At 34.8% G+C, this 22,092-nt stretch overlaps 1 protein-coding gene across 9 annotated transcripts in view; it reads right to left on the bottom strand.

The window, feature by feature from the left end:
• Positions 1–1,571: 1,571 nt before the first annotated feature.
• The window catches only part of Rbm39 (RNA binding motif protein 39), a 32,483-nt gene continuing 11,962 nt past the window's right edge, over positions 1,572–22,092 (bottom strand). For 6 of the 9 annotated variants that reach the window (XM_027945261.3, XM_027945259.3, XM_034636443.2 and 3 more), the window contains 11 exons: positions 20,104–20,221; positions 18,607–18,759; positions 14,922–15,059; positions 13,183–13,248; positions 10,837–11,041; positions 10,339–10,416; positions 6,690–6,740; positions 3,993–4,074; positions 2,399–2,504; positions 1,919–1,997; positions 1,572–1,824 (listed from right to left, as the gene is read on the bottom strand). In XM_027945261.3, coding sequence (XP_027801062.1) covers positions 1,724–1,824; positions 1,919–1,997; positions 2,399–2,504; positions 3,993–4,074; positions 6,690–6,740; positions 10,339–10,416; positions 10,837–11,041; positions 13,183–13,248; positions 14,922–15,059; positions 18,607–18,759; positions 20,104–20,221 — 1,177 coding nt within the window. In that variant the 3' untranslated portion in view covers positions 1,572–1,723. Of the gene's footprint in view, positions 1,825–1,918; positions 1,998–2,398; positions 2,505–3,992; positions 4,075–6,689; positions 6,741–7,616; positions 7,727–10,338; positions 10,417–10,836; positions 11,042–13,182; positions 13,249–14,921; positions 15,060–18,606; positions 18,760–20,103; positions 20,222–22,092 lie in introns of those variants that run through there. The other 3 variants (XM_027945262.3, XM_027945260.3, XM_071608892.1) reach the window with 2 other exon arrangements.

Consider the following 22,092-nt stretch of genomic DNA (forward strand, 5'->3'; position numbering starts at 1 on the left):
CCACCCTAGTCCTCCTAATTTCCAGAGGCTGGCCTGGAACTTGCAGTTCTCCTGCCTCCCCCAATCACTGGAATTACAAGTGTGTACCACCACACACCAACTCTTGAATTTTGAGAAGGGTTTACTAAGGTAGCTTCAAATCTGTGTTCCTTCGGCCTGAGCCTCCTGAGTAGGTATCATTACAGTTATGCTCAACTGCCCAGTCCCCATCATAGTTATCCATTATAAACTGAATTTTTCTGTGGTTCACCGGTGGACAACTTTGAAAACTACAAAAATACATTTACTGTCCTAGTTCCCTATAAAGGAATGACAATAAACTTCATAGGACATGGTATAGAAATGGGAGTAAAACTTCAAGGGGGCTGGGGTTGTGGCTCAGCAGAACACTCCCCTAACACATGAGGGGCCTTGGCTTCAATCCTCAGCACATGTGTCCTACTATGGTTATCAGGAGATTCTTTAAGAGAAAAAAATGTATTGAAAGAATGTGTCCCTGCCCCCAAAACACTGGAACCTACTATTGACTTGAATTTTTTCTGTTAAATAGAACCATGAAGATTTGTCCACCAAGATGACCAGACAATAGACAACATAAAAACCAGCCAGGTTGAGGAGAAGGTCTCAGTAAACTAGCTTGATTTTCTCTCATTTTGATACATGGACTTAAAAGTACAATGCTAGGTTACAGTAATGATGCTGAGAAGGAACTGACAGGGACTGTATAAGGGTACGAATTTCCCCAGACTACACATTAAGAATCATTTCACCACTAGAAGTCAAACAAGCTTTTACCCTATTCTTCAGATTCTATGACTTTACAATACTTGAAAAATAAAGATTTCTTATGGCCTTTTTAAGAGAATTTTATTTGAGTGGTTCTTACAAAGATTGTTGCAATATGAAAGTCATTTGTTTGATAGAAATATCAAGCTGTCTTGTCAAACACACTGAAGTAACCCAAAAATATATTTCAGAGCTCACAGAGCTTAAAAAGAGCAAAGATTATATGCAACCAGACAAAACCTATTTCTGCATTTCCTATTTTCTTGCTGAGACTTCTTTGCCTTACCAGACTCTTGACTAAACATATTCAGGAAATGCAGTGATCATTTTGTTTGGAATCTTAAGACACACCAAAACACATAATATTTACAAAGAAACTTTTACAGATACATTAATTGAAAAGATACCATCAAGAAATATAATTTTGAAATCTCCCTTTCTTGCCAAATGATCAAAATGCAAGATGAGATGCTAGCCAAACAGCCCTTTACCTGGCTTCAATCCCCATACACTAAATGTGTATTCCAGAAACCTCTGCTAAACCATGAGTAAAATATCAACATTAGTGAAATGTGAAATGTAACCTGTGTAAAAAGTTAGGCTTCTGAAACATTAAAAACATCATTACATACCTGTCTGCCTTTGTACAGAAAGCACACTTGTTCCCCTAGAGCTATTCCTATAGATCCTTAATGTAATTTTCTACATGAACATTTTAAAAGGCAGAACGAGAACAGCTTTGTATACAGTGGGATTTGCTAGGTAGGGAGAATGAGCACACTGCATTCCTGTTAACATTTTTATTTTTTCAAGGTAACAGGAATTGTATACAAATGACAGTAGACCCTTGCCTCTTTATTTTTATCTAAATAAAAGATAACTCAAGATGAATTCTCAAGGAAAAAAAAAGCTATGTACATAGGGACTATATCTTCCTTCATCGTCTACTTGGAACCAGTAGTTGTGTTGCTGTCATAGAATCAGGGAAGAGGTTGTGGTAAGTTGGAAGAGGTACATAGGCTGCTGTTATCATTTTACCTGTTGGAAAAAAAAAAAAAACAAGATATTTGTTTAAGCTTATTCACTTAAGTTTTACAAACTAACAATCACTCAGAATGAAGATGAAACTCACCAGCAAACCACCTGCCATGCAACGCATTGACAGCAGCAATAGCTGCAGCAATTGAGGGGCACTTCACATACACATTGCCCTAAAATGCAAACAATAACACAAAGGTAAAGACATCCCTATAAACAATGTGGACCTGCACAGATTTATTCAAGGTACCTACAGAAAAACCCAATATTTTATTTGATAACCATAAAATGTATTAAATACTTATTACAAAGGCTAATATGCATATCTCAAATTTTCCTCAATTTTGCCATATAATATCTTTTGACTCTGATCCAAAAGCTAGAAATGACTCAAGATATGAGGATTTCATGGCAGGCTCTTAATATCACCAGTAACTGATTTATAATAAGACTCCGGTCAACGTTTTGATTATATTGGAGGGTATATTTGGTCATGATGTTAAAGCTCTTTTCATAAATAACCATTCTAATCGAAGAGAGTGGCCATAAAATACTTTTTTAGAGATAGAAATACCTGAGCAGAATTCTTGTCAACGTAAATATGAATGACTCCACCATGTTTATTACATTCTTCAATCACATCATCCTTGATCTCTGTATCCCATCCAACTTCTTCTTCTCTGAAACAAAGTATTGTTATATTAGAACTCTATAGAAACAAATGAATACAGAAATATCAGAAGAATTTATAAAAGTTAAGTTTTTTAAAAGTACTCATGAGATTAATTAAATTAAGCATATACCATTATTCTGGATAATCATAAATTTACCAATTGAAAACTCAATTGTTTTAAACAGTAGGAAAAATAAAATTTTAAAATGTAAAACACTGTTTATAACCTGGTCTTTTTTTTTCTGTAATGAGTATTTAAATGATCTGCTGACTATTTTTTTCTCGTTTAGTCCATGGTAGGGATCAAATACTGCTAACTCTAAAATTTAAACTTTTATCAATAATTATAACTGTTTCATAAATGAAACTAAAAGAAATTTCGTATTTGGAGAACATAAGAATCCAGACACACTGGCACATGCCTGTCATCCAGTGATTTAGGAGGTTGAGAAGGAAAGAAGGATTACAAGTTGAAAGCCAGCCTCAGCAATTCAGTGAGGCCCTCAATGACTTAGCAACACCCTTTGTCAAAATAAAACAAGAAGGGCTGGAATGACAATTGAACAGAGGGGCTAAGGTTATGGCTTAGCCACGTAGCACTCCCCTATCACGTCCAAGGCTCTGCGTTCTATCCTCAGTACCACATAAGAATAAATAAATAAATTAATTTAAAGGTATTGTGTCCATCTACAACTGAAAAATAAATATTAAAGCTGAACAGAAAACTTAGATTTATATTGACTTGGTATGTTGTAAATATGATTTATAAAAGCACCAAAACTCTGTACTAATAAATGGTATTCTAATACTTAGCTAGTCAAAGGTGAAAAGGCACACTCCTGTAATGTCAGCAATTGAGGAGGCTGAGTCAAGAGGATCCCAAGTTCTGGCCCAACCTCAGCAATTTAGCAAGAACTTGCTGTCAAAATTAAGAGGGCTCTGTGTATAGCTTCGTGGTACAGTGGTTGACTGGAATGCACGAGGCCCTGGGTTTGAAACCCCAGCATCTCCAAGAAAGTAATCTGCTAATTCATGCCCTGCATCCATCAATAGACACTTTAAATTAAATAAATAAATTAAATTAATAAATCAATAGATACTGAAAACTTAAATTTCAAAGTTAAAAGCTAGTGAGAGGGTAAACTGATGATAGAAGTAAATCCCTGTAAATGCACCGTATAAAATCATTTAGAAAAACATAGGGAAAATCTCCATAGTTTTAATTTATCCTAATCTTACAAATGTAACCATTATAAGGACTACACAAAAAATACCTAAAATTTATGTTAAAATATTTAAAAATTTTTGTACTTTTTCAATTTAGAATCATATGAAAATGTCCTATATGCTATCTTATAAACTGAATATTACAGTTTTTAAAGAAAACTGGGGGGTTGTGCTAGGGATTGAACCCAGGGAGGCAATCACCCTACCAACTGAGCTTTATCCTAGCCCTCAAAGAACACTCTTTGAAACTTGATCAAAGCATACTTACGTTTGAGGGTTAAACATGTTAGAGAGTTGGAAACACTGTGTTGCAAGTGGCTGAACAGAGGCAGCTGCAGCTAAAGCTGAAGCTAAAACACAAAAAAAAGGAGAAAAAGAAAAAGAAAAAAAAAAAAAAAAAACCAAAGAGACAAATTACTTTCATGGAAAATGCATGAGAATATCCCAGATAAATAAAACAAAATGCATATCCCAATGTTTAAGGATGTCACTCACTCTGTAGTTACCGCACTAATCTACAACTACAGTCACAAATTATCACCAGATTAATTATAATGCTTAATAAAATGTAATTTTTTTTTTACATTGCTTAGAAAATAATGACAATGTTTAATACACATGCAACGTTTTCACCCAAATATTTTCTTCAATCTGTGGTTGGCTGAATCCTTCCTTAGGGAACAAACACAGAAGGCCACTATCCTTTACTTTAGGTGCCAAAAAATAGGCGACCTACAAACAGACATTCTGCAAATTGTATTAGTTATTTTACTTGAAATTTATGGGGGATTAGACCCAGGGAACTTTTACCACTAACCTACAACTCAGTCTTTATTTATTTTTAATAAATACCCTGAGAAGGTGTCTGACAATGTTGCTTACAACTTCACGACATTGCTGAGACTATTCTCAAATTTGTGGTCTTCCTGCTTTTGCCTCCCAAGTACCTGGGTTTACAGGCATGCAACCATGCCCAACTAGGGAGTATTATGTTTATAGGCAAAATTAAACTTTCTGTGTGATCTAAATCAACTCAAAAAAATGGAATCTCAATATAAATAATTCAAGAAAGATGATAAATAAAATACTGGTTCTGCAGAATTGCTGCATTTTATACCAACATAAAAAATAAAATCCTCTGAAATGCCAATGAAATCTACAACCTTCTAACATATACTTTCTTTGAAATACAAAACCTTAATTAGACTTCAAAAATAAAATGCATAAAACAAGGCACTTAATAGCCAATGAAAATAAATCCTAATGAATTAAACAAGTATACTTTTATACTATAAAAAACACGAAAATGAGCGGCATGTGAAATATCCACTTTTAAAATTTTAAAATGAACACTAATATTCCAATTAAAATACATATTTGAAATCTGAAGTTACAACACATTCCAAAATATTTGCTTGTGTGATTTACAAAATTATCAGTAGCAGTTACAAAACTCACCGTACTCATATTATCTGACCAAATTTCATTCCAATGCATAAAAACAAACAAAGCTAAGGACAGAACAATTCATTAAGAAATTATGGTAATTAAAATGAACAATCACCTGAGGAAGTATTAGAAATATACCACTAAATAAAGGTAGTGCTAGGCATAAAATATATCATAAAAGAATGATTGTTTCTGGCAAGCACAGACATTGCCACTGAGCTATATATGCAGCACATTAAGCTGCATTTTAAATAAAAAATCTTTGTCCCTTTACATTTCCTTCAACAAATAGTGCTTTCTTCCATAAACTTTGTATTAAATAAAAGCAAAAATACTACAATAACTGTCACATTCTACTGGGGGAAAGATAAAAATATTAAAGAATATAATCAGGCACAGTAGTGCAACAATGTAATCTGAGCTACTTGGCTATCTGATCTAAGAGGATCACTTGGGCTCAGTAGTTCCAGTTCAACCTCAATAACAAACCTCCAAAAAATCTGTAAGTTTTAAGAAAAACTGAAGAACAATCTGAGTAGCTTTAAATATTTTCAAGTATATTTGGAATAACCACAAGGGCTTCAACAATTGAAGGAGACCAGCTTTTTCTGCTTTCACAAATACAATGTGAAAACAAAAATATTAAGAGTATATACTATAGAAACATCATGGTTCAAACTATATCACATGAAGAATCCAATGAATGAATAGGACAATACTCTATTCTACCTTTTAAAAATCTGTTAAAGAACACCAAGTACATCTCATTTGCAGGAAAAATTAAAATATATGTTTAATTCTAAACTATCAAGGAACACAATAGATATTATTCATATAAAATCCTATTATCCTTTCCTTGAATAGGATTTTATAAAACAATAGGATATTCTTATGAAAAGATACTAAATTTAAATCGCAAAATGTTCTTGCCTGCCATTTGGCAGATTAACTCGACAATTACAAAAGAAAAAAAGAGAGTATACAATACTTTTAATATACATGCAATTTAGATCAAAAAAGACCGCTCATGACTTTATATGGTCTTACACAAATGAATGACATCAGAATACCATTCTTTAAAATCGTCTTTCATGTTTTGAAAGACTATTCTACTAAATAACAATTAACAGAATATTTTGTTTTCTGAAATCTATAAAAGTTCCATTAACACACAAAACACATAAAAATAAGAGGTTGAATTTTTTTTTTTTTTTTTTGGTGGTGCTGAGAATAGCTAGGTCAGCAGTCTACCATAGGACTATACCCTCAGCACAAGGATAAAAATATTAATAAGAAAGTTAAAAGTAAAAGCATTCAGGGACATGTACATTTCTCTTATATATTAGGTAACTGAATTAGATATTCTAAAATACATAGCTTACTATGTATATACCACTGTTGTCATTCTGTCAAATTTCAAAATTAGATACAAAATTATACAATAACATGCAACTATGTCTTATTCCATTTAATTTTAATTTAACAACAAATAATAATTATAAGCAGTTCAACTCACCTTCAGTCTGTTGGGAAAGTCGTGTTTGCAAATCTATAACAAAAGAGAATTCTACAGCTCAGTGCAGGAACAATGAAGAGCCTCAACTAACAGGGTAAATGTCAGGAAAGCTTTAATAAAAGAGGACTATAACAGCAGGGTTTATTAAAATGAACTTAGTAAAACCTGGCAGCAAAACCTCCTTCCCCATTCCTCATTGACAAGGCTTTGGGGCCTTTATTTTCCCTCTTGTACTAGGAAACTTCCTTTCTTCCTATTCCAACTACCTTTCTATACTTCAAATGTGTTCCACTATACTACTCTCTTCAGCTGGAAATAATGGGAAATGGGGAAAGGGGAGCACACCGGTCAGATAATGTGTGAAAAACCCTGATCTTGAGAATTCAATTCCAAGTACTTGGGAAATTATAATATTTTGTTATATCAGTGACTAATACTTTAAAAGGTGGTAATAAAACTGTAAACTCATCAACAGTATAAATCAGAAAGTTGTAAACATATTCAATAATCTGATGTTTCTGTAACAAGAACATCAATTTTGGAAAAGACACTTCCAACAATATGAATGTATATTGACTGTGTTTGACAATTTAATACTTAATTGTCAAGGGTAGCAGAGATGATCACGAATTCATTAAAGTTAACAGTTTTCCAGCCTACTATGAGCTACTACTATTATGAGGAATGAAATCTATGGGATTTTATTATAACCAATGAAACACATGGAAAATATAAACATCTAGCCATATTAAAAATACATCACAGAATTTTAAAACATATTTTTTCACATAAGCATCACCATTTCCCAAGAAAGCTCTGGGAAGTAAATGACAACAAGTTTGCCTAATTAAAATGCCACATTGCTATAAAGCTACCCTGAAGGTAAAAAGAAACAAAATACAAATATACAAATTACCTGAAAGTTTCCTATAATAATTTTCATTAAAATGTGATTGAATTTTGTGGCCCATTATTACCATAGACGGTTCCTGCTGGAGATAGAAATGACTGGGAAACATGGGCCAAACTTTTGGGATCTGCGGCCGAAAATTTTTTTTTTTTTTGGGGGGAGAGAGAGAGGTAGAGAGAGAGAGAGAGAATTTTTAATATTTTATTTTTTAGTTTTCGTCAGACACATCTTTGTTTGTATGTGGTGCTGAGGATCGTACCCGGGCCACACGCATGCCAGGCGAGCCCGCTACCGCTTGGCCACATCCCCAGCCCCTGCGGCCGAAATTATACTGGGATATATATAATACCTGGGGTCCTAGGTTCTCAAAATTGGCATCTCAGGGAGCTGAATAAATGTTAACTGGAGCTTGCTGAAGGAACTTGAAGACATGATCATAGGAATACTGTCAATAAACCTTAAATAATAACACAAATTGTCGCATAGATATTAGAAATCCATGCTATGGAGTATTTATCAATCTCAGTTTCAATAAGTCATTTTTGAGGCCATTCCTGACATACTAGGAAAGAAAGCATGGTTTATAATCATATTTTATCTTAGGACTATTAAGCTACTACAACAATAAATGATGAATAATGATAATCCAAACTTGGTTTCAAAGTAACTGCTTTGAAAGATTTAGGAATAAGAGCCTCAATCACAGTAAAAATGTATCAATTTAATTTCAATGTGGTTATTTGAAGGGCTTATGAAAACCACCTTTACAAAAACTCTGCACCAAATGGACTTGTAGCTCAGCAGTCAAGCAATCACCTAGCATGTGGAGGCTCTGGATCGTTCCTCAGCATCACAGTAAAATAAAGGTATTGTGACAAACTGAAACTAAAAAATAAAATATACATATTTAAAAAAAATACATTCCGTTTAGAAATATTTAACTAAGACTTATTAACTCAGAAAAAATCAGCCAACCATACAATAAATCACACAGGAAGGCTAAGTGCAGTGGTGCACACCTTTAATCTCATCCGATTGGGAGGTAGATTCAAAAGGATCAAAAATTCAAATCCACCATCAGCAACTCGAAAGAGCTTACCTCTAAATAAAATATAAGAACAGAGCTTAGGATGTGAGTCAATGATTAAGAATGCCTGGGTTAAATTCTCAGTACAAAGGAAAAAGAAAACATGCCACTACAAAGGAAAAACAAACAAACAAACAAAAACATAAGCATGCACCCAGGAAACTGCAAAAATAAAATAGTCATAGTGGGCATACTATGCAACATCAAAAATTATTTTAAAAAACAGCAAAAAATATTTACATAGAAATTTACAATCAGGGTATGACTCGTATTTCACTATAAATTCCATGAAGGTAGGGCACAAAAATCTTTGTTACTATCATCTACTAGAATATCTAGGATATAGTTGACAAATATTTTCTAAATTATCAAAGAATAACATGTACAGTAATAAAAGGGGATAGTTTTCAGGTTTTAAAAAAATCCGTATCAAATCCTAAGAAAAGATATATTTCATAAAGAGATGCATTTACAGCAAGTGGCATTCTATGACCATTCAGTCACTATACAAAATTAAATTGGTAATTTACTTATTTATTATTTTGTGGTGCTGAGGATTGAAGTCAGGGCCTTATGCATTTGAGGCAAGCACTCTACCAAATGAGCTATACAATATCCCCAGCCTTTAAATTGATAATAATCTTAAAAGTAAAAAATAATAATGCACTGAAACAAATGGAATACAGAGTTAAGAGAGGCATCAAATACAAAAATGCCCCAATAGTTATGATTTTTCAAAAAGAATACAGCGGCACATTCCTGTAATCCCACTCGCTTGGGAGGGTGAAGATGGAGGATGGCAAGTTCTAAGCCAGCCTCAGCAATGGCAAGGTGTGAAGCAACTCAGTGAGACGCTGTCTCTAAATAAAATACAAAATGGGGCAGTGATGTTGCTCAGTGATCATGTGACCCTGAGGTTCAATAACTGGTACCAACCACCATCCCACCCCACTCAACCCCCACCCAAGAATACAGTGGCATAATTGTCAGAAACACTAGAGACTAACTACAAATCAGGTTAAAATGTAAGTCATGGGCAGGAGGAATGAAAGAAATTCAAAGGCATATTCTCAAAGTCCTCAAACACTTCTAGCCATCCACCAAGAAGGCAAATAACGAAATAACAAAACACACCTCCCTTAATAATAATAATGTTCTCCATTAAAAAGATAAGGTTTGTATTGTAACAAAAACCATGAAGCAAAAAATTGTCAGTTCTCCCGTTTTTTTCTTTTCTCCAAGTATGTCATTCCCCAAGTCAAAATCCTACATGATATTAAGAAGGCAATTACCTCATACACTGTTACTTTTGCAATTATTTTAAGTTTAAGGATCTATTGTTTTCACAACTCAAACATTATTGAAAAGAAATGTTTTCATCCTCATTATATCAACTTGTGATTCTCATCAAGAGTGATATTTTAACCTTTCTAAATTTATATTAATTCCCACTAAAACCTGGGGCATACATGTTTAGTGGACACAATTCAATCCAAAATGTATACTTCCTTACATGAACTCTAGAAATTTATGCTAAAAGTACTTGATGAATTGAATTCTCAGTTAGTCCTTTTAAATGCAAAAATTTGGCAAATTTTCGAATTAGATGAAAAAAATAAATGATTTCAAATTAGAAAAGATTCAATTCCTACCTGCCACAGCACCAAATGCCAAAGAGCCACTCATTTGTAAAGCCTGCTGGGCTGCTGGTGGAATCTGCAAACCTGTACCTGTAAAAGAATAGATTTACAAAGTAAGTGGTTTAATTTGGCAGGAGGAAAGAAGAGAAATTCAAAGGCACATTCTCTAAATGTCCTCAAACACTTCTAGTTTACTATGCTAAGAAAAAGAGAAAGAAAGTTTTCTGGAGGGCTGGGGATGTGGCTCAAGCGGTAGCGCGCTTGCCTGGCATGCGTGCGGCCCGGGTTCGATCCTCAGCACCACATACAAACAAAGATGTTGTGTCCGCCGAAAACTAAAAAACAAATATTAAAATTCTCTCTCTCTTTAATAAAAAAAAAAAGTTTTCTGGATCCATACTACCACTTTCAACTAAGTCAGAAATAAGAAAAGGTATAATACCTAAAACTATACTAGTTTTTCATCAGTATACCTGTAAAAAATTATGACAAACACCACGAGAAACATACCCTCAGCAAGTCTTGCCATTAATTGGAGACGACCAGTTGTTCCCAAGTCAATTCCAGTCCTTTCCAGTTCGTCACTATCCAAAAACGAACTAGCACTAGAAGCATCAGTACGTTCAGTAACATGACCAACTTTCATTGGCCTTCCTGCTAGTTCAAATCCATTAAGTTGTTCCAAAGCCTTTTTGGCACATTCTGAGTCAGAAAACTACAATTGGGGAGGGAAAGAAGAGGCGATTCACAACATTTTATTTATACACATACACATAACCCTAATAAATATACTCAATAATGACTACCAGGTAGATAGGGAAATAGATTTCAAGATTTAAGTAACAGATCAGACCTTAAAATTATACAAATTAAAATCAAAATTTATTGACAAATAATTTCAATGAAAGAAAAGATATTATTTTACGGTTGGCAATATGGGATATTAATAACAAAATCTGAAAAATAAATTTTCAAAAACCAAAATGATTTTTAAAATTTTTTTGACCCCTGTGAATTGAACCCAGGGGTGCTTTATCACTGAGGTATATCCCCAAGCCTATTTTTAAAATGTTGATAAGATTTTTTTCCACTCATGAAGGAAAACACAATGAGAAATTAAAATTTCAGGGACTGGGGATGTGGCTCAAGCGGTAGCGTCCTCGCCTGGCATGCATGCAGCGCTGGGTTCGATCCTCAGCACCACATACAAATAAAATAAAGATGTTATGTCTGCCAAAAACTAAAAAAAAATAAATATTAAAAAAAAAATTTCAGGGGCTGGGGATGTGGCTCAAGCGGTAGCGCGCTCGCCTGGCATGCGTGCGGCCCGGGTTCGATCCTCAGCACCACATACAAACAAAGATGTTGTGTCCGCCGAAAACTAAAAAATAAAAATATTAAAAAAAATTCTCTTTAAAAAAAAAAAAAAAAATTTCAGCCAGGCATAAAGATGCATACTATAATTCCCACGATGCCCCCCAAACAAACAAACAAACATTATAAAGACTAGGGATGTGATCCCAGGGTTTAATTACCTTTAGAAAATAACAATTATGCTTACTCAGATCATAATAATTGTATATGCTAGTTAAATGAAAAGATATCAACCATTTAATACAAATATGCCATGCAAATAGTTTATATGATCTAATTTTATATAACTATACAACAATAGAACGTTCATGAATCAATTGGTAAAATTTAAGTCTTCTATTAAAAACGGTTCTACAGACCAAACTCAATATAAGCCTTGTACTTCTAAATTACTGAATATTTTATTACCTAGAATACAATACTCAAATCTGATACAAATTACAGGAAAAAAATCTGAATATATTCCCTTAACAAAACTATTCAAACCCTGGTACACCCCCCCAAAAAAAGATTAATATCAGGCTAAAGGCAGTGTTGCTGAGGCTGGCTTTGAACTCACACTCCTCCTGACTCAGCCTCTCATGCTACTGGGATTATAGGCATGGGCCACACCCAGCTATAACTCCTTTTTTTGAAAAATGAAAGAGGATAACCATGCTGATGTTATTAAGAAACACAATGCTGGTGTACTACATTTTCTAAATAGCTTTTCTCCTTTCACCAATATATTAAGGTAGAGTTGGACTAAAACAGACATATGAATTTTATTTATTTGTTACCAGGGATTGAACCCAGAGACATGTAACAACTGAGTCACATGCCCAGCATGCCCCCTCTTTTTAACCTAAGAATACAGTTCAGTGTAGAGCACTTGGCCATCATGTATGAGGCCCTTGGTTATAAGCCCAGCACCCTACACACATATGAAAAAGTAGAAGCACATCTGTTCTACATTACTCCAATTAACACTTAATAATCCTATTAGAACTGGGCTATCATGATTAGCCACAATCGCTTGTAATAAGGCAAACATGGTTGTTAGGTATGTATGCATTTTAAAAAGATTTTAAGTGAAACAAGATATCGTTAAAAATGTGACACAAGAGAAACAGAATGATATAACAGCTTTCATAAAGATCTGGGTAAGCAAACTGACCACATATTTTAAAAAATCAGATATAATAATAATAATAATAATAGAAAAGCTCCTAATGATGAGATTTAGTATACTTAGTAAGTAGTAACATACAAAGAAATAAAAAGGGTTGGTGATAAGTGGAAGAGCACATACATGCCTACCATGCAAGAGACTTGGGGATTAACGGTGTGGTCAAAAAAGGAAATAAAAAATGAAAAGAAAATGACTACTATTACCAAATTTCAGCAATTTGATAACAGTAACTATATCTACATTCCTGGAAGGGGGAGAATCACAAGAATATAGTTCCATTATGCTACTTATTTCAAAAGTCAATTACTTACTGTAATAAATCCATAACCCTTAGAGCGACCTGTTTCACTATCCATCATGAGCTGGATACTTTCAATCTAAAAATAAATGTCATAATTATTTAAGTCAACAAGAGAAAAAAAGCATAGTATACATAGACAATTCAAAAAATTCTCCTCCCAATAGAAAAAACTGAAAACTTCTCATAACCCTTAATTGAAAAAAAAAAAAAAAAAAAAAAGCAACTCTAGAAAATTCGTTAATCAAGAAGTTATACACTGAAGGGTGGAAATAAAATTAAGATTGTCTTAAGTAGTTGTGAGTATTGCTGTGATAGGCACAGCACACAACTTCCAAATTGTAGAGCCTGGGTTTGATTCCCAATGCCAAGTAAAATAATTGTCTTTTTACTCAGGGGAAAAAAAAAAAAAGTCTAAGGCCTTTCTAAAATAACATCAGATGTTGGAAACAAAATAAATATTCTATGTCCTTTCCATACTGGGGATGGGGGAAAGCTAGAGATTGAACTCAGGACAACTCAACCATTGATCCATATACCCCCAGCAATTTTCTTGTATTTTATTAAGAGATAAGGTCTTACTGAGTTGCTTAGCGCCTTGCTTTTGCTGAGGCTGGATTTGAACTTGAGATCCTCCTACCTGAGCCTCCCAAGGCACTAGGATTACACCCATGCACCACCATGCCTGCCTACAGACACTTATTTTTTAAAAAAAGTTTCAATAGGCTAAACACTGAATATAGTGATTAGTGGACACCAAATATACTAAAAATCATTAGCCTGTTCACTTAAATAAGTTAACTTCATGGTTTGTCAATTATAACAATTAAAACTGTCCCTAAAAGCTGCCCATATAAAAAAAAGGGCAAAAAAAATTCAAATATAATACCTATATTATATTATTTAGTGTTTTGGTTGGTGGTTTCAACCTTTTTGTGTTGTGATAACTGAGCAAAATGTACACTTTGATAGTGGCACTGCTACAATTCCAATAAAGCACCCCCAACAATAACAAGCCTTTTATGACTGATTATTTAAAAACTTCATAAAGGGATGCCATATGGTGGTGGGCTGATAAACAAATTTAAAAACCACATTCAAAGTTGGATGCCATGATGCACGCCTGTAAGCCCAGTGGCTAAGGAGTCTGAAACAAGAGGATCACAATTTCAAAGCCAGCCTCAGCAATAGCTAAGATCTAAGAAACTCAAGTGACACCCTATCTCTAAATAAAATACAAAATAGGGCTGGGGATGTGACTCCATGGTTGAATGTCCTGAGTTCAAACCCTGGTTCAACACCCCCAAAAGATTAATATTAGGCTAAGGGCGGTAGTGCATGCCTGTAATCCCAGCAATGCACAAATACAAGGACAGCCTTGGCAACACAGAAAGATTAAAAATAAAAAGGGTTGCAAAAGTAGCTGTGATAGCCTGTGGGTTCAATCCATAGTACATACTCTCTCTCCCCCATGTGTTTGTCCATTGTAAGATATTGATTCTGTCAGAAATAATTTAATTACTTAACTTAATAGTAGAGAAGCTTCTCCACATACCAGTAGAATTGTAGTACGGGGGAAAACCTCCCAAAACAAAATATGATCTAATTAAAAATGCACAGCATAACCATTTATTCTTAATGATTTTTTAAAAAATTGATTCCCTAGAATAACAAATTCTACATACAGAAATCGTTATGTACTACATTTGGGTAAAGAACTTCTAAAACATCCATTGATGTACTTGTACTTACTCTTCCAAATGGCTCAAAGATTCCCCGAAGCATATCTTCAGTTATGTTAAAGTGTAATGAGCCCACATAAAGTCTCATAGGTCCTGCACTTCCCTTTTGTAAATTGTTTGCCATTGCTGCAGCTCTGTTTTTTTCTGCCTACAAGAAAAATATGAACAAATCCATAACAAACAGTGCTAATACATCAGGTTGAACAGACAGACATGCTCAATAACAACCACAGCCAAGATTAGAGATACAAATATGCTAAATAAACAAGTTACCAAAAAAAATCTATAAATCACTTTAGAAGAAAAAAAAAGTCAGAAACAGAATGCAGTTTACAGATTACCATAAACTAAGGAAAGAGAACAGAGAATTATGGGTAAAGAATATACTTTCTGTTTAATGTTATACAACATTCTGATGACACATAGTGGTAATAGTACAACATTTTAAACATGATTAATGGCACTGAACTGAATGCTTAATAATAGCTGAAATGTATGTTTTATAATAAAATCAATTTAAGTATATGCAAATCATATATAAAGCTCATACCATATTTCATACAGGGGCTGGAGATATAGCTCAGTTGGTAGAGTGCTTGCCTTGCATGCACAAGGCTCTGGGTTTAATCCCCAGCACCCCACCACACACACAAATACACAAAATCCATATTTCATATGTAAAATTAAATCCACCATAAAACTACATTTTACATTCTGAAACAAGGATCTTGTCTGGTCACAAACTAGTATGAGAGGTCACAGTTTTATTCACATACAGCTACTGGGTTTCTTCTTATTCATTCTGACAAATAACTTGAGCTAGGATTATTTATTTGTAAAATTTTTTGGTAACTGTAGATGGACGGAATGCCTTTTTAAAAACAAAACAAAACAAAACAACATGGTGTGCTAAGTAAGGCAAGCTTTCTGCAACTGAGCCAACCTATGATTATTTTCCTATCCAGTTTATAAAGACCATTACTCAGGATTAATAATCAGGAATACAAAAGAACATATAATACAATGGTAAAAATGAATCTAACAAGTAAGTTGGCTATACCTACAGTTTAGCAGTTAACAGTAGACATGACATACTCTATCAAGTTTGTACGCAACTTCAAAAGCATTATGTAATTTTGATGAACTGAAGACTTATGGAGTAATGAATGTATTTCAGTAATTGAAAAGCAAACAACTTCAGATGACTCAGGAGGCTGATAACTGAGCTCAAAATGGATAAATGAGCTCAAGACCAACTTAACCAACTTAGTGATTAACTTAAGTCTGTCTCAAATGGTGCTTAGAAGGACTGGTTTTCAGGCTTAGTGGTAGAGCAAATGCTTAGCACGTGTGAGGCACCAAAGTGGATCATCAGAACTACATAGTTATTCAAAACACACACACACACACACACACACACAGTATTGGGATGCAGCTCAGCTGAAAAGTGACCCTGATTCACACATTTAGGATTAAAGTAGAAAAAGATTGGCCATTGTTCTTCTAGCGTATTCCACAAAATATTTAAACGTATTTGCCATGAAAAGAAAAAGCTGCAGGAGGCTGAGGCAGGAGAATCATAGAGTTCAAAGCCAAGTCTTGAAAAAGTGAGGTGCTAATCAGTGAAATCCTCTCTATAAATACAAAATAGGGCTGGGGAGGTGTCTCGGTGGTGGAGTGCCCCTTAATTCAAACCCCAGTTCAGCCCTCCACCAAAAAAAAGCTGACCAGCAACAGAAAATGGTTGCTTATTCAGTATGTATAGAGTACTGAATCCTAAGGATAGTTTCAAAATACATAATCACTAGATTTAGGCATCCTGATTTTTCTGTGTACAAAACAACTAAAATATCAATGTAAATTCATTTCCACAAAGGAATACTCAAATACTGTGAGATATCAATAAATCATAAAATGAATATTAAACAAAAATACTTCAAATGAGATTTTTACATTTTACCTAATCTGGGAGCAATGGTACACATCTATAATCCCAGTCACCTGGGAAGCTAAGGTGGGAAGATCTCATGTTCAAGGCGAGGCTCAGCAACTTAGTGAAGGGTTAAGCCGTTAGTGAGAACCTGTCTCACAAAAGGGGGGAAGGGGATTGGCTGGTCTGTAGTTCAGAGATAAAGTGTTACCACATTCTATCCCAAATACCCAACCCCCCAAAAAACCCTTATGTTCAAAAGAATCTTGTAACCAATGGTTTCAAACTACTCTATTAAAAAAAAAAAAAAATTTTGCATGAGCATGTATTTTCACAGTAAAAATATATTACTATTTAATGATAGAAGATTCGTTTTTCTTTTCCCTTCATACCTCACTGGTGTGAGCAACCCAGCCACCAGTAAAGACATTACTTAAATTTTTTTTTTTTTAGGGCTGGGGCTGTAACTCAGTGGCAGACCACTTGCCTAACACGTGTTGAGGTACTGGGTTTGATCTTCAGCACTATATAGATAGATAGATAGATAGATAAGGGTGCTGTGTCCATCACAACTAAAAACTTTTTTAGGGCTGGTTTATGGCTCAGTGGTAGAGCTCTTACCTAGCATGTGAGGCACTGGGTTTCCCAGCATCATATATAAATTAAGTAAAGGTCCTTATACAGCTAAAAATTTCTTTTTTAAATTCTTTAAATAAAAAAAAATAAAATCATACCATGTGAAAAGAAAACATTCATTCATTTATCTTTTTTGTACCATGGATTGAACAACCCAAGGGCACTTAAATACACAACCACATTGCCAGATATGTATTTAGAAACAAGATCTGGGTAAGTTGCTTAGGATGGCTTTACCTGGTGATCCTCCTGCCTCAGCCTCCTGAGCTACAGGGATTACAAGTAACCTTCAGCACTCCTGGGCCCCAAAAGTACTACCTTTTTGCAGGGGCAAGGAATTAAACTGAGTTGTATCCACAGCCCTATTTTGTATTTTATTTAGAGACAGGATCTCCCTGAGTTGCCTAGCTCTCTTGTTTTTGAACTTGAGATCCTCCTGCCTCAGCCTTCCAAATTACTGGGATTACAGGAATGTGCCACAAGAGTCCAGCCAGAAAATACATTCTTGAGAAAATACATTTATGATTCTCAATACTAAGTTTTTTTCAGGCCTTTTTTTTTTTTTTTTGTACCAAATATCAGGCACAGGGATGCTTAAAACTGAGCAATATTCCCACCCCTATTTATCTTGACAGAGTCTTGCTAAAATAGTAATCCAAGCTTCTGATGCCGCTGAGATTTCAGGTTTGCACCATGGCGCCCAGCCTTTAATGAAATGAATGTTTATAACTTAGATTAAGGTGCATTTATTTATTTATTGGGGGGTTAGTAGGTATTTAAACAAAAGGCACTCTACCATTGAATCACTTCCCAGACCTTTTTATTGAGACAAGGTCTTGCCAACTTTCTTTTGGCCTCGCTGAACTGCTCAATATGACTATGAACTGGTGATCCTCTTGACTCAGCCTCTTGATTCACAGGGATTACAGGTGTGTGGCAAGAATATGGTGTTAAGAACACAGTATACCACAGGAGTCACAACAAAGTTTCAATAAAGCAACCTAATATCATCTGACTCAAGGTAATGTGATGATTAATGTATATAAAACCTCATCAGGACATAATATCATTTCAGGAAGATTTAGGAGGCTTCCAGTATCAGTAACTCAATTCTTAAGAAAAAAATTACCTGTGATGCCTGTACTATGATGGGAACTCCTAAAACTCGCTGGCCAGTTAATCCTATTGCTAGAGGCACTGAGCTAACATCGACAAACTCCACATAGGCAATCCCTTTGGAACGTCTTGAATTTCTATCAGAAATCATCCTCACATCTCGAACCTGAAAAGAAAATACACATTTAATAGAATTCTGCTTGTGCAATAATGCACTGTGACCTATATGAATATAATTATTTCAAAAGCAGGCACGAATTACATGAATAGGTTTAGGACTACAACTCAGTGGTACAACATTTTGTCTATTACTTTGTCAGCCTTTTGTATGACCCCCAGTACCACAGAAACAAACACAGGAATGTAAAATACGTATTCAGAAAACAAGGTGCATTGATGATGGAACAAAATACAAAGAAATAAAGTTCCCTGACTTCAAACTGCGGCATGCACAGAGACACAAAAAAAGCGATAAATTTCAAGGATTATTGGCCTTCTATTTTTTTTTCTTTGTGTTGAGGAGCGAACCCAAGACTTCATGCATACTAAGGATGGTCTCTAATACTCAGATCAACCCTTAATCTCTTTCTTTCTTTCCTCTTTTTTTTTTCCAGAAGGGGCTTATTATTTTGCCAGTCTGGCCTCTCAAGTGATATGACTACAAGTACCCTCCATTCAGCTAACCCCTCCGTTTTTTTTGTTTTCTCACTGACTGGGAATCAAAACATTTTCTCAGAAGGCACAGTGGTGCACAGGTGTAATCACAAGGTGTGCAGACACTGAAGCAAGAAAACTCCATGTTCAAACAAAGCCAGCCTCAGCAACTCTGCAAGACCCTTAGCAAATTCAAAAGACCAGAGGCTGAGGATGTGGCTCAAGCGGTAACGCGCTCGCCTGGCGTGAACAGGGCGCTGGGTTCGATCCTCAGCACCACATAAAAATAAAGATGTTGTGTCCACTGAAAACTAAAAAATTCTCTCTTAAAAAAAAAAATTCACAAGACCCAATATCAAAATATTAGACTGGGGGGCTGGGGATGTGGCTCAAGCGGTAGCGCGCTCGCCTTTCATACGTGCGGCCCGGGTTCGATCCTCAGCACCACATACAAACAAAGATGTTGTGTCCGCCGATAACCAAAAAATAAATATTAAAATTCTCTGTCTTAAAAAAAAAAAAAATATTAGACTGGGAATACCATACAGTGGTAGAGCACGCATGGGTTCAATCCCTAGTACCCAAAATAAAAGAAACCAGAGTTTCACATATCTTGATGACCCACTTACCTGACCGTCAAGCACTATTTAAGCATTTTGATGAAAGGGCAATTACATTAACTCTAACACCACAACTTACAGATATGGAAAAAGTTATTTATGGGCAGGATAACAAAAATAAATCTCATGAAAAACTTGGAGCATATATGTTTTTCTCCATTTTACCTGCCATAATGCTAATTTTTAAAGCACTCCAACTTCCACCTACTACTTGACCTCCCAAAAAAGGTTGTTACCTTTCCTACTGTGGAGAAAAACTCTTCCAAATCTCTTGGTCGAATTCTTGCTGCCAACTGCATGCAGAAAACTGTCCTGGCATCTCTTTCCTCAGGAGTTAGATTATCAATAGGTTCCCTAAGAATAAAGAACACAGAATTAACTTTATAACTTGTTCTTTTCAAGTAATTTTTTTAAAAGTACATTTTCAGTAAGCAGAATAAACTTTTATCAAAATTAATACCTATGTCCAAGTCCATATTTACTAAATTTTTTTATACACAATGTCTGTAATTTATTTCCATGTGACCCAATTCCTTCAACAGAATAACTAAATCTTTTTTTTTAAAGAGGGGGGGGAGGGGGAGAAAAAGAGAAAGAATGAATTTTAATATTTATTTTTTAGTTTTTTTGGCAGACACAACATCCATCTTTGTTTGTACGTGTTGCTGAGAGGATCGAACCCAGGCCGCACGCATGCCAGGCGAGCACGCTACTGCTTGAGCCACATCCTCAGCCCCCTAAATGTATCTTCTAATCACATTTTGCATTCTATCAGGACAGACCTCCACTTGACTTACAATGTTCAAAGTAGCCATTTCTCTACAATATTAAAAGGTAACTCAGACAACTTAACAGTTTAATGACAGTAATACAAACCCTGACCACAAGTACCAGACATGCAAAATCTGTATAGTGGATGTTTCCCCACAACAAAACCATAAGGCCATTAAATTGTTTAAAAATCAAAAAGGATAAAGACAAAAATAATAAAATCACAAATGATAAAAAGTACTTCACGTAAGGAAAGCTAGTTTATTTTACAAAAGTAAGCTAGCTGAATGTTTATCATTTAATTATATTAAGCTTATAAAATTCAACAAGTTTAGCATCTGAATCATGATTTTTTGAAATAATTGAAGACCACAGAAACAGTAATCATAACTAAATCAAAAGCTAAAAATCGGCCAGGGCTACACATCAATGGCAGAGCACTTGCCTAGCATGTGTAAGGCACTGGGTTTGATCCTCAGCACCACATAATAAATTTAAAAAAAAGGCATTCTGTCCATCTACAAGTGTATCTAATTTTTTTTAATTAAAAAATGAAATTACTTTAACAAGTATCAATAAGAAAAAGGCATAAATACAGAACATACTTCTAAATGCTCAATAGAAAAAAACAAAAGCACAACAGATAAAACTAAATTTTCACAAATTTAAAGGAAAAATATCTATTAAGATCTTCTCTGGGTGCTGGGTTTGTGGGTTTGTGGTAGACCACTTGCCTGGCAAGTGTGAGACACTGGGTTTGATTCTCAGCACTGCATATAAATAAGTGTCCATATACAACTAAAAAATATTTTTTAAAAAGAATATCTCTGGCCCGGCACACGACAACATGTCTGTCATCCCAGTGGCTTGGAAAGCTAAGACAGGAGGATCATGTGTTCAAAGCTATCCTATAAAACTGAAAGAAGCACTTTGCAACTCTAAAATCCAAAATAGGGCTAGGGATGTGGCTCAGTCATACACCCTGTCCCCCAAAAGAATATTTCTGTTCCAAAGTATCTAGGTCCTCACTTAATCCTTAAAGTTATAAGCCTAGAAGCTGGGGTTTTGGCTCAGTAGTAAAGAACCTGTCTAGCATGTGTAATGCACTGGGTTCACATCTCAGCACGAATAAAGGTCCACTAACAACTAAAAAAATGTTTTATTAGAAAGAAAATTTAATAATCATTAAGATCTTTATCAAATCCTAAATTCTGCAGTGTAACTATAATACACAAAAACACACAATCAACTCAAAGTTTAAACAATACTCCTTTTTTAGGATTGGGGTTGTGGTTCAATGGTAGAGTGCTTGCCTAGAACACATGAGGCATCGGAATAGATCCTCAGCACCACATTAAAATAAACAAATAAATAAACAGATAGATAGATAAAGGCATTGTGTCCATTTATAACCAAAAAATATATATTAAAAAATAAGACTCCCCAGGGCTGGG

The sequence above is a fragment of the Marmota flaviventris genome, chromosome 2 (genome assembly GCF_047511675.1).
Source record: "Marmota flaviventris isolate mMarFla1 chromosome 2, mMarFla1.hap1, whole genome shotgun sequence".
NCBI lineage: Eukaryota > Metazoa > Chordata > Mammalia > Rodentia > Sciuridae > Marmota > Marmota flaviventris.